This window comes from Rutilus rutilus, assembly GCF_951802725.1.
Source record: "Rutilus rutilus genome assembly, chromosome: 9".
NCBI classification, from domain to species: Eukaryota; Metazoa; Chordata; class Actinopteri; order Cypriniformes; family Leuciscidae; genus Rutilus; species Rutilus rutilus.
This window is the reverse complement of record NC_140223.1, coordinates 14699517-14712041: the sequence shown is the minus strand read 5'-3', so window position 1 is coordinate 14712041 and position 12525 is coordinate 14699517. Positions and strand designations below refer to the sequence as shown.

The following is a 12525-nucleotide window of genomic DNA, read 5'->3' as shown; positions in this document are numbered from 1 at the left end:
AATTGAATTAACCCTAATCTAAACCTGTCTGGATAATACCCATCTTTTCACGTAGTTAGTTTAAAGACGCTATCCACACCGTGGTGTTTATTTCAGGAGTTAATCCAGTATTGTACAGAAATAGATGTATAAGCTCAAGTTCAACGTCTCCTGCTTGAACAGTGAGAATACATTTTACAGGACAAGCATTGAAACAGCTGTAAAACTCTAAAACACTATAAAGTTTGTGATGGAGATGATAATGGATTTATGTGTCTGATAAAAGACAGGCAAACAACGACCTCTGGTTTGACCTTTAGATTCAACCTTCAGGTTTCATAAGCTCTGATGCTAGTGTATCAGACACACACACACACACACACACACACACACACACACACTCACACTCACTCACTTAGAATAGTGGGCTGTCTTTTCAGCTTTTAGCACTTTCATGTCTTGGGTGTTACTTTTTATTACTAACAGATCTTCATATTACAGCTCTTTTCTTTTTGTTATATGAAGGTCATATTTTATAAGGTCAAACATATTTTATTGTTTTACCCTTGTCCCAGACACAGATGTAAAATCATAAAATATAATAACATTTCATCATAAAAAGATCAATTATTATATTTGAAGAAGAATCAAGAAGTGAAATAATGATAAAAACCTTTTTCATATTTATAAATGGTCTATATTTTTATATTTAGAATTTATTTTTATACATATTTTATTTAAATACTACTATACTAGCGTGACTAAAGTATAACAGTATATTTGTTTACCAAGGCGACAAACATGTCAGTGAAGAGCTTCAGATAAAATATGAGAATATGTAAGGAAACTGAAAAAAAAATGATACGGTACTTGTGAAAAGAATATTTTTATTATACATAATTTCCAATCAAGCTGTAATGTTTTCCAATTTTATGCAAATACTGGGAAAATATATTTTTAATTGTGCATATTTTGGATGAATAACTGCAAGCCATGAAATTAACAAGCAGTTTACAATACAAAGGAGTTGTCCCAAAAATGTTCAAAAATGTTTTCTCTGAAATGCTGAATCTGATAAATTTCTGTCCCTCCATTGACAGCTACACAACTTTGACGCTTCAAAAAGTTCATCAAGAGATTGTAAAACTAATCCATATGAATTCAGCGGTTTAGTCCAAATTCTTAAGAAACATAAACATTGCTTTATGATGAACAGATTTAATTTAGGCTTTTATTCACATATAAATATTGATCAGTGAAAGCTTGAAGAGTGAGAACAAACTTCATTGGTTCTTGCTGAAGCTCAAACGTGCTGCGTAACACGAGAATCAACCTCATTGGTTCTTGCTGAAGCTCAAACGTGCTGCGTAACACGAGAATGAACCTCATTGGTTCTTGCTGAAGCTCAAACGTGCTGCGTAACACGCGAATGAACCTCATTGGTTCTTGCTGAAGCTCAAACGTGCTGCGTAACACGAGAATGAACCTCATTGGTTCTTGCTGAAGCTCAAACGTGCTGCGTAACACGCGAATGAACCTCATTGGTTCTTGCTGAAGCTCAAACGTGCTGCGTAACACGAGAATGAACCTCATTGGTTCTTGCTGAAGCTCAAACGTGCTGCGTAACACGCGAATGAACCTCATTGGTTCTTGCTGAAGCTCAAACGTGCTGCGTAACACGAGAATGAACCTCATTGGTTCTTGCTGAAGCTCAAACGTGCTGCGTAACACGAGAATGAACCTCATTGGTTCTTGCTGAAGCTCAAACGTGCTGCGTAACACGAGAATGAACCTCATTGGTTCTTGCTGAAGCTCAAACGTGCTGCGTAACACGAGAATGAACCTCATTGGTTCTTGCTGAAGCTCAAACGTGCTGCGTAACACGAGAATGAACCTCATTGGTTCTTGCTGAAGCTCAAACGTGCTGCGTAACACGAGAATGAACCTCATTGGTTCTTGCTGAAGCTCAAACGTGCTGCGTAACACGAGAATGAACCTCATTGGTTCTTGCTGAAGCTCAAACGTGCTGCGTAACACGAGAATGAACATCATTGGTTCTTGCTGAAGCTCAAACGTGCTGCGTAACACGCGAATGAACCTCATTGGTTCTTGCTAAAGCTCAAACGTGCTGCGTAACACGAGAATGAACCTCATTGGTTCTTGCTGAAGCTCAAACGTGCTGCGTAACACGAGAATGAACATCATTGGTTCTTGCTGAAGCTCAAACGTGCTGCGTAACACACGAATGAACCTCATTGGTTCTTGTGGAAGCTCAAACGTGCTGCGTAACACGCGAATGAACCTCATTGGTTCTTGCTAAAGCTCAAACGTGCTGCGTAACACGAGAATGAACCTCATTGGTTCTTGCTGAAGCTCAAACGTGCTGCGTAACACGAGAATGAACCTCATTGGTTCTTGCTGAAGCTCAAACGTGCTGCGTAACACGAGAATGAACCTCATTGGTTCTTGCTGAAGCTCAAACGTGCTGCGTAACACGAGAATGAACATCATTGGTTCTTGCTGAAGCTCAAACGTGCTGCGTAACACGCGAATGAACCTCATTGGTTCTTGCTAAAGCTCAAACGTGCTGCGTAACACGAGAATGAACCTCATTGGTTCTTGCTGAAGCTCAAACGTGCTGCGTAACACGAGAATGAACATCATTGGTTCTTGCTGAAGCTCAAACGTGCTGCGTAACACGCGAATGAACCTCATTGGTTCTTGTGGAAGCTCAAACGTGCTGCGTAACACGCGAATGAACCTCATTGGTTCTTGCTGAAGCTCAAACGTGCTGCGTAACACGCGAATGAACCTCATTGGTTCTTGCTGAAGCTCAAACGTGCTGCGTAACACGCGAATGAACCTCATTGGTTCTTGCTGAAGCTCAAACGTGCTGCGTAACACGCGAATGAACCTCATTGGTTCTTGCTAAAGCTCAAACGTGCTGCGTAACACGAGAATGAACATCATTGGTTCTTACTGAAGCTCAAACTTGTTTCGTAACACGCGAATGAACCTCATTGGTTCTTGCTAAAGCTCAAACGTGCTGCGTAACACGCGAATGAACCTCATTGGTTCTTGCTAAAGCTCAAACTTGTTTCGTAACACGCGAATGAACCTCATTGGTTCTTGCTAAAGCTCAAACGTGCTGCGTAACACGCGAATGAACCTCATTGGTTCTTGCTAAAGCTCAAACGTGCTGCGTAACACGCGAATGAACCTCATTGGTTCTTGCTGAAGCTCAAACGTGCTGCGTAACACGAGAATGAACATCATTGGTTCTTGCTGAAGCTCAAACGTGCTGCGTAACACGCGAATGAACCTCATTGGTTCTTGCTAAAGCTCAAACGTGCTGCGTAACACGAGAATGAACATCATTGGTTCTTGCTGAAGCTCAAACGTGCTGCGTAACACGCGAATGAATGAACCTCATTGTTTCTCGCACGTCAAACGAACATGCTTGAGCTTCTGTTTACCAAACCTTATGTGTTCCTTGATGAATGTTTATGTGCGAATAAAAGCTTAAATTCCATCTGTTCATCATATAAAGTGATCAAGTCTCTTTAGAATTGTTTTACTAAACCACTCAATTCAATTTTACGATCTTTATGAACTTTATGAACTTTTATGAACTTTTTGTAGCATCAAAGTGATAGTTGCGTAGCTGTCAATGGAGGGACAAAAATCTCTCAGATTTCATAAAAAATATCCTCATTTGTGTTTCAAAGATGAACAAAAGTCTTACGGGTTTGGAACAATATGAGGGTGAGTATTTTTTTGGGTGAATTAACCCTTTAAACAAATTAAATAAACTAGTGCAAATGTCAAAAGTACAGTGTTTACATTCTAAAAGCCCACATAGCCCAAACCGGCCATATTTGAAGAATCGCTCGGTTACATTTCATGGGATGTCTGTAAAAAAAAAAATTGTTTTTACAACACTAGGTACATTGTACATCATAGAGAAGTGTCTGCACATCCCCCACTTCCTTCTGTGCGTGTCAAACGAGAGTTTGAGGTTTGGGTTGTCTAGACAACCAAGTCCATCGCGTGTACATCATGTTCAGGGAAATTGGAGAGTGGCCTCCTGTTTATCAAAGTACGTACTCAGGGGAGTCTGGGACAAAGAGTCTTTCAGTTCGAGCATCTGAGGAAAATGACACCGAAGAAAGAGTGACTCGTATTACGTTTTGATTTACATATGATTCGATAGTCTCATATCTGCTCGATTAACTGCGTGCGCAATATTTCAACAGGTTATAACTGTTTCACTTTTATCAGCATCTTACCGTAAAGCAATGTAAAATTAGCAAGCCATATTTTTTAAATAACTCTCATTTGACATTTATGACACATCATCGCACCCTCATATTCCACTCAAAGCTATATGTAATATGCTGATGAAACAGTGTGGTTTTGCACAAGCACCCCTCCCCCTCAGTAAGAGCTGCGAGCAAGATTATGCTTAATATATTTAAGCCATTGTGAAACTATTGATTATAACTAAAACAAAACATGTGCACATCTTCCATTGACGATACTTTCTCATAGACCAACACAGCTGTTATTTAAGCTGAAAATGGAATAATGTAGCTTTAAAGATGCAAAGTCAGACTATGTGGAAGCCTGGTGCAATCTGATCACATGTTTACTAGACTTCCTCTTTATGTCTTTGTGTGATTTTGATATATGCTAAAGACCACAGGGTTTATTCTGTCATTTCTGATCTGACTTTTATCAGTTAAAATGCCCTTAAAAGGAATTAGTTTGAGTCTGTCTTCGAACGAAACTCGCTGTAGTCCAATAGGCGTGCGAATTTGTGCTTCTTTAAGACAGCAACTGCAGGGCCTCTTCCTGTGGTTTGCACCATGTGGCCTAAAAAGTGTTAAAAGGCGACAACTTCTTTCTCTTTTCTCTGTTGTTTCCGGGATCAAGTTGGCAGAGAACTGGTAAGTCACTGCTCTTCGGTTTATATTGGATAAAAATACAGTTTATTCGTTTTTAGAAACTTGGCTTAAATTATCTAAGATGGTAAACTGCTCGACGTGATTGTGAATAGAGTTAAGTGAATTTGTTACAACTTAAATTTAAAATAAAAATACATTTTTTTTAAATAAAACCCATTTTTTTAATCTTTGTACACATTTATTTTTACAAGTAGTTTAGCAAATGTAATAGTCCATTTCAAAGGTTCAGACTTCACATTCAATTCTTAATACGCAGCAAAACTGGATGTATTATACATGATACTGTTTTTAGATTAGTTCATTTCACATGTAATATTGCATTTTTACCTGCTATAGCACTATATACAGGCAATAAACATTATTCTAAACTCCTTTATGGTTTACAGTGACTCACTATGAACTATGAAGTTGATGCAGCCGAACACCCAACCATGTTTAAACATGATTTGACTTATTTAAATACATTCATTTGATTTCATTTCTTACAGGTTTGACAAATAGCAGTAAAATGAACATTTGGAGCACATGGAGATAAGAGGAAGCATGCAATGTAACGATTGGACCACGAAGAGACGAGGCGGGAACTTCAGAGGTACAGTGCAGTCACTCATAAAGTAGACAGCACTACTAAAGGTCTTTACACGGTGTAGTGTTTCCTACTTTATGGATGAGTGTACTGTTGGCTGCGATGGAGCACCAAAGATGCTGAAAATGAATGTCCCATCTATGAAATATTTATTGCGAATGTGTTTCATGGCTGATTGTAATGCGACTGTTTTTTTATTTTATTAAATTTTTTCAAGTGTTCATCTGTATGTATGCACATTAACTTGTATATTGAATAAATTACGAAATGGGGAAATGAAGTAACTGCAAATATGTGTGAAAAACAGTGCGGAGTTGTTCAAATAACACATAGACGAATGACATTACAAAAATAGCTTAAATCATAGCTTAAGACACACTTACTTATAAAGTAAAAAAGGATAATTATTAAACTGCCATTATCAGTTATTTAAGGCTATAATACACTAGCTGCTTCCAAAAGCTCTTGTATTATACAGAAATGAATTTCCTTTAATGTACGTACTTGAGCTAAAGTTGGTGAATATGTCTAGAGGAGGTCGAGTGCAGTAAGGGGGCGCATATAGTGTCATGTACAGTACATTACAGGAAAAAAGACACTTTATATAAAAAATGACCAGAAAAACAAAAAGCAAGAATGGAGTTGGAGCTGAATTCAGTAAAGTGGGTTATAGTCACAATCTGAGGTCACTCTTCTGTTCTCGATTTATGATTGCTCATTTCATTTAATCCCAAGGCAGTGGTTGCAAGAAGTTTGATGGCACAAGACCTCGATAACCATGTAGATCCCCCTGGATCAATAAAACATTCATTCTTTAACTCATGATCTTTACAAAAAAATGCATGCATGGTATAGACAGAGTTGTAATACTTACAAAATAAAATCCATCACTGTCCATTTCCCCAAAAACATATATAATGTCTCCAGCACGAAAGGGAAGCTCATCCTAAAGAACAAAACAACCAAATACACAGATTTAAAATTATATTTGATATTTTAAGATTCATTTAAGGGGTATTTCATGAAATAAGTTATAAATAATATAAGTTATAATAATATATTTGATAAATAAATAAGGTCACACTTTAGATTATGGTCCAATTCTCACTATTAACTAACTATTAATTATGACTTTTGCCTCAATAAACTCCTAATTACTGCTTTTTGTAGAATATGATTAATATGTGCTTTATAAGTACTAATAAACAGCCAATATCCTATAATAAACATACTAATAAGCAACTAGAGAATCAGACCCTAAACTAAAGTTTTACCATAAATAATATTCCAGACTTGTTATATTGATATTTTTTTTTCAAAATCAAAATATTTTAACTATTAACTATTTATTTTATTATTCATTTCTATTATTAAAATATTTTATAAATGTATTTTTTTTTATATAAATCATACACACACACACACACACACACACACACACACACACACACACATTCGGTCGCATGTTTTATGGGGACTTTCCATATAGACATAATAATTTTCATACTGTACAAACTGTATAATCTATCCCTTAAACCTACCCGTCACAGAAAACTTTCTGCATTTTTACTTTCAATTTCAATTTCATATTTATAAGCTGTGGGGCCCAAAAAATGGCTCCACAAGGACATGAATTTAGGATATTGCCATCTTTGTGGGGACATTTTGTCCCCAATGTTGGGTTTACCGGAACCACACACACACACAAAGCTGTAAAATTTATATTTGGAGCACATGGAGATATGTAAAAATTTATATTTTTATCATATTTATTAATCACCTCAATGTCCAAGTTTGGAGAACTTTCCCAAGGGTCATAATCAAAAATGGCCACCATCCTGTGGACCTTCCCACCATCCGCCACACTAGAAGTATCACTGGGTGCTAATATTAATGGTACAAAGAAGCCATGAATCAATCAATAAATCCATAATAGTTTAATACTTTTAATAATGTATTAATTGCGTGGATAGTTTTATCAAATAAAAAAGAAAGACGAAAAATACTTGCCTATAGAAGGTGTCTCCTCTGGTAAAAACCCCTGCTGGAACAGATGACATTTAAGCTCTCCGTCTTCCACAGGAATCTCAGATACCATGTTGCTTGGCACAAAACCAAAGCGACCACCAGTCTCCCCACTATAGAAGCCATCAGCGTCTTTATCTCCATATACCTACAAGAGAACATATCCCACTGACTCTGAAGCTTCCCAACACACCATGAGCGAAGCAGAACACAAATGATCTGAAGATGATGCATTGAGACTGATTGCGAATTAGATAAAAGAACAACTGAGAAGAAGAAAAAAATCATCTTTACTTTAATGATCTGTCCTTGTTGAAAAGGCAGTTCCTCCTCCATTGTTTCAGGGTTTGGTGACATCACCGCAGGGTTGTATGAGAACAGAGCCACAAAGAGGCGCACATTCGGCTCATACATTTCCCTCTCTGATTCCCACTTCTCTATATCTTCTGGTGAAGCAACCCTAAGACCATCTGGATATAGATAAACATCCAGCCCAATCATTGCAGCCTCCTTCCTCTATCCCTGTGACTGTCTGTCTGATGTCCCCTCAGTAGGTAGACAGGTGGTTAGCAAACACCCATATGCTCCCTAGCTTTAGCATTAAGAGAGGGAGCCAAGATAATCTGCCTGAGACTAATCCTCTTGGATGAAATGGATCAGTTTTACCTGAAACGTCTCCAAATGCAAATCTGACATCTGACAAGTCCATTTTTTTAAAGATATAGTCTATAGAATTATTTAGTGAATGAACAAATTTCACGTCATGGTGAGAAAGGACAAGGAAAAGGAATAACACTCTGCCAGTGGATTTGGCCCAGTCCTGCTGCGCACAGCCCTGCCGATTAGCTGAGCCATCCGTTCTGAACTGTGCCAAGTAGAGCTAGCTGTTAACCGCATTATCGCCAAAGAAGTAACCCAGCATGTCCTTTTCACCCTTTCAGGACAATCCTTTGTAAACAAAAAAAGGTTTGCTTGGGCTTACCTAAGGAGAACCAAAAAATATTGTGGTGATATTGTATGAACCAGGTGCTACGGTCATGGGGAAATAACTTGACTTCCATCTATTCTATTTTATTCTATTCTATTCTATTCTATTCTATTCTATTCTATTCTATTCTATTCTATTCTATTCTATTCTATTCTAGAATTCCATATATGTAACTGGCATACTGCTGTCATTCCCATTTCCATATTCTATTCTATTCTATTCTATTCTATTCTATTCCATATTCTATTCTATTCAGGAAATTCCTGTTTGTAATGACCATATTCTTGACCCTCCATTCTATTCGATTCTGTTCTGGAATTTCCTGTTTGCAGTGACCATATTCCAGAGACTTCCATATTCTATTCTATTCTATTCTATTCTATTCTATTCTATTCTATTCTATTCTGGAATTTCCTGTTTGTAAATACCATTTCACTGACTCTTCCATTCTATTCTGTTCTATTCTATTCTATTCTATTCTATTCTATTCTATTCTATTCTATTCTATGATTTCCTATTTGTAATTACCATAATCCTCACACTTCCATATTCTCTTCTCTTCTCTTCTCTTCTCTTCTCTTCTCTTCTCTTCTCTTCTCTTCTCTTCTCTTCTCTTCTCTTCTCTTCTCTTCTCTTCTCTTCTCTTCTCTTCTCTTCTCTAATTTCCTATTTGTAATTACCATGATCCTCACACTTCCATATTCTATTCTATTCTATTCTATTCTATTCTATTCTATTCTATTCTATTCTATTCTATTCTATTCTATTCTATTCTGGAATTTACTATTTGTAACCATTTCACTGACACTTCCATATACTATTCTGTTCTATTCTATTCTGGAATTTTCTGTGATACTTTCAAATTACCTACTATAGAGAACAATGTAAAATAAATGAATTCATAGAGAGAATATTAAATATAAGTTAAACTTTGTGCCCAATTCCCCATATGACAACTAGCCCCAGTCTCCCCTATATAAGGGATACACATTGCACCGTTCTTGTAAAATGACCCATATGAAAGACCAAGTTGTTTGTCTGTTCCATTGGTCTAGTAACCTATAACCTTTCTGAGCATGGACAAAACATGAGACACACTATCCTAAATGTTACCATAATTGTGTCATCCCCAAAATCCTCCACTCCATACAGGAGGGGTGCTAGAATTGGTAATAGTGGGTGACTCATTCTCCCATATTGCATTTGTTCTTAGAAGACCTCTAATGTGCCATCATCATCACTGCTGATATGTGGCCTCTTCACTCCCATATAAGGACTATTACATCATGAGTGAGGCACCCATATGGCAAGCCATCTAAACATTTATTCTTTTAAAACTAAACTTTCTATCTATCTATCTATCTATCTATCTATCTATCTATCTATCTATCTATCTATCTATCTATCTATCTATCTATCTATCTATCTATCTATCTATCTTTCTGTCTTTCTGTCTGTCTGTCTGTAAGATGTTTAATGTTTTTAAAAGAAGGCTGCATTTATTTGATTTAAAAAGGGTTAGGGTTAAAAATGTAAAATAACTGTTCTCTTTTTGAATATATATATATAATATTTCTGTGATGCAAAGCTGAATTTTCAGCATCATTTCTCCAGTCTTCAGTGTCACATGATCCTTCAGAAATCATTCTAATATGCTGATTTGATGCTCAAAAACTTATTAATAGTTAACTAGTAATAGTTAATTATTAATTACTATTAACTAGTAATTAATAATTAATAGTTAACTATTATTCATAGTTCACTATTATTATCAATGTTGAAAACAGTTGTGGACAATTCCCCAGGATTCTTTGGTGAATAATAAAGTTCTATTTCATTTATTTGAAATATAATCTTTTGTAACATTATAAATGTCTTTACTGTCAATTTTGATCAATTTAATGCATCCTTGCTGAATAAAAGTTTTTTTTTTTGTTTTTTTTTACATAACCATTTTCAACATTGGTAATAATAGTAACAAACGTTTCTTGAGCAGCAAATCAGCATATTCGAATTTCTGAAGGATCATGTGACACTGAAGACTGGAGTAAAGTCCAAATTATACTTCTGCATCGAACTCACGCCATAGCTACTTCGTAGGTTGTACCCTGACCTGCACCTCTCCAAAAATGTAACAACATCAATTCTATGCGGACCGCAAGCGCTGTGATTGGTCTACTATAACCACTCCCTCTGGTTTCACATGCTCCCTCTGCATGTGTAATTGCCAGGGGGGTAATCCAGCACCCGGAAAGCGTATCATCCCCGGGGGCCGCCATTGGCTAACAAGCCATCACCTGCTGTTAGCATTCCATTGACTCCCATTCATTTTGGCGTCACTTTAACAGCGAATAGCTTTACATTTGAGGCGTTTAAAGACTCCATTTGTCCATTGTTTATTTCTAAAGATACACAACAATGTATAAAAGGCTCCATTACCTTGTATCTTACGTTATGGCCCCGTAGAAGCAGTTTTTGTAAAAATAGGCTAACGATTGCGTCATAACCACGCGACTCTCTGGAAATTACCGTATAGACAGGAGGAGAAGCTCGCAGTCAATCGGGGGGACGTGGAGGCATAAAGTCCGATAAAGTCAAGGGAGAAGCCCATAGAGAGTCATAAAGTTGCTCCTGCTCCTCATGGACAGCTCCTACTCACGCTCTCCGTCTCTGCAAGATTCGGAAGGGAATGATTCAGATTTCTCTTGGCACAGCTACTAGAAGACTTAGAACTGCCAGACAGGCTGCTCACTTCACATCCACGTCGTCAAGCTCAGTTTGAGTCTGCGCAGTACGCTCAGCCATCAGGAAGTTAGTGCTTCTAATTTGCTTCACTTTTCTCCGTTGAAGTCTATGGGGTCGCTGTGTCCATTTCTTTTACTGTCTATGGTAATTGCGCGTCAACATGGCCAACCATGCAGAGGTAAATGAAAACCAAAGCGTAGCCCACAGGGCGTAGGTCCAACGCAGAAGTATAAATCAGCCTTTATGATGGTGAAAATTCAGCTTTGCATTGATTACAGGAATAAATTACATTTTAAAATATATTAGAATAGAAAACAGTTATTTTAAATTGTAATAATTTTTCACAATATTACTGTTTAAAAAACAAAACAAAAAAAAACAAACAAACAATGATACCTTGGTGAGCATAAGAGACTAGGGGAGAACCGGGGCGAAAGTAACGCGGGACGAAAGTAACAAAGCGATTTTCTCAGAGCCCTGACTATATTAGCATTTCAAGCTATGACAGCACGTTCAGTACGCAACCCTTGACGGAGCTGCCAAATATCACGTGGTTTCGTCGTCGTTTCCCGCAGTTAGGTCCAGTAAGCAGTTTTCGAGTTCGATAAGTAAATTACTGAAGCGGTACTTTTTTTCTAATTACAAGATGTGTTTTTCGTTTCATGTCAAACAGTAATGATCAATCTACATGTTATTAAGTGCTGTAACACATCCTGAAGTTTGCCTTGTTAGAGTTTTTCAGTATAAAAGTAAATCGGGTTTAAACGTCAGGAGTTCCTGTCGGGACGAAAGTAACACTTGTTACTTTTGTCCCGCTATAGTGAAAACAAGTGTTTCTTTTGTCGCGCTGCTAATGTGGTGACTTTCTCTGTGTTGCAGCATTTATTAAAACATGTTTATGTCATATTATACCAACAGAACATGGCAAGAGTGAGGGTCAGTAAGACAGATAGAGGTCTGATTCAGCCAGATGTTTGTGAGAGGGTGTTCACATTTAAATCAGCTGATTTCTGTCACCATTCCATTTACCTTAGTCACATTTAGGTTTTAGCCATACCTTATAGCTTTCCACCTCCACCTATGTATTTGCAGGGTTTCCATCCTGATGTTTTAATGCAGATTTTAAATTTATGCATAAAAAATTGATGGAAACATGACTATTGTTACATTATGTTGAGAATTTATATTATTGTAATTTAATTTAATTTTCATATTGTTCATGTTGAAAACACATT

The 12525-nt window shown here is 37.1% G+C and overlaps 2 protein-coding genes and 1 long non-coding RNA gene across 3 annotated transcripts in view; 1 reads left to right on the top strand and 2 right to left on the bottom strand.

Moving 5' to 3' along the window:
- Positions 1 to 12525, bottom strand: part of mrm3a (mitochondrial rRNA methyltransferase 3a) — a 526058-nt gene that overhangs the window by 353389 nt on the left and 160144 nt on the right. The gene's annotated exons all lie outside the window — the stretch shown is intronic.
- On the top strand, positions 4657 to 6322 carry LOC311297582. The gene is made up of 2 exons (XR_014628836.1): positions 4657 to 4928; positions 5435 to 6322. It is a non-coding gene; the product is annotated as an uncharacterized lncRNA (long non-coding RNA).
- LOC311297581 (RIMS-binding protein 2) lies at positions 5110 to 8424 on the bottom strand. Its single transcript, XM_084419935.1, has 5 exons — positions 7852 to 8424; positions 7543 to 7705; positions 7313 to 7416; positions 6407 to 6478; positions 5110 to 6322 (listed from the first exon to the last, which is right to left on the bottom strand). The coding sequence occupies exons 1-5, from the start codon at positions 8056 to 8058 to the stop codon at positions 6257 to 6259; spliced, it is 612 nt and encodes a 203-aa protein (XP_084276061.1). The 5' UTR covers positions 8059 to 8424; the 3' UTR covers positions 5110 to 6256.

Bases quoted from the DNA above. Each gene is read 5' to 3' on its own strand.
- LOC311297581 (XM_084419935.1), bottom strand. From the start codon at position 8,058: ATGATTGGGCTGGATGTTTATCTATATCCAGATGGTCTTAGGGTTGCT. The intron at 7,417-7,542 runs GCAAGTATTTTT...CATTAATATTAG, and splicing joins AGAGGAGACACCTTCTATAG to CACCCAGTGATACTTCTAGT. The intron at 6,479-7,312 runs GTGATTAATAAA...TTTGTTCTTTAG, and splicing joins CTCCAAACTTGGACATTGAG to GATGAGCTTCCCTTTCGTGC.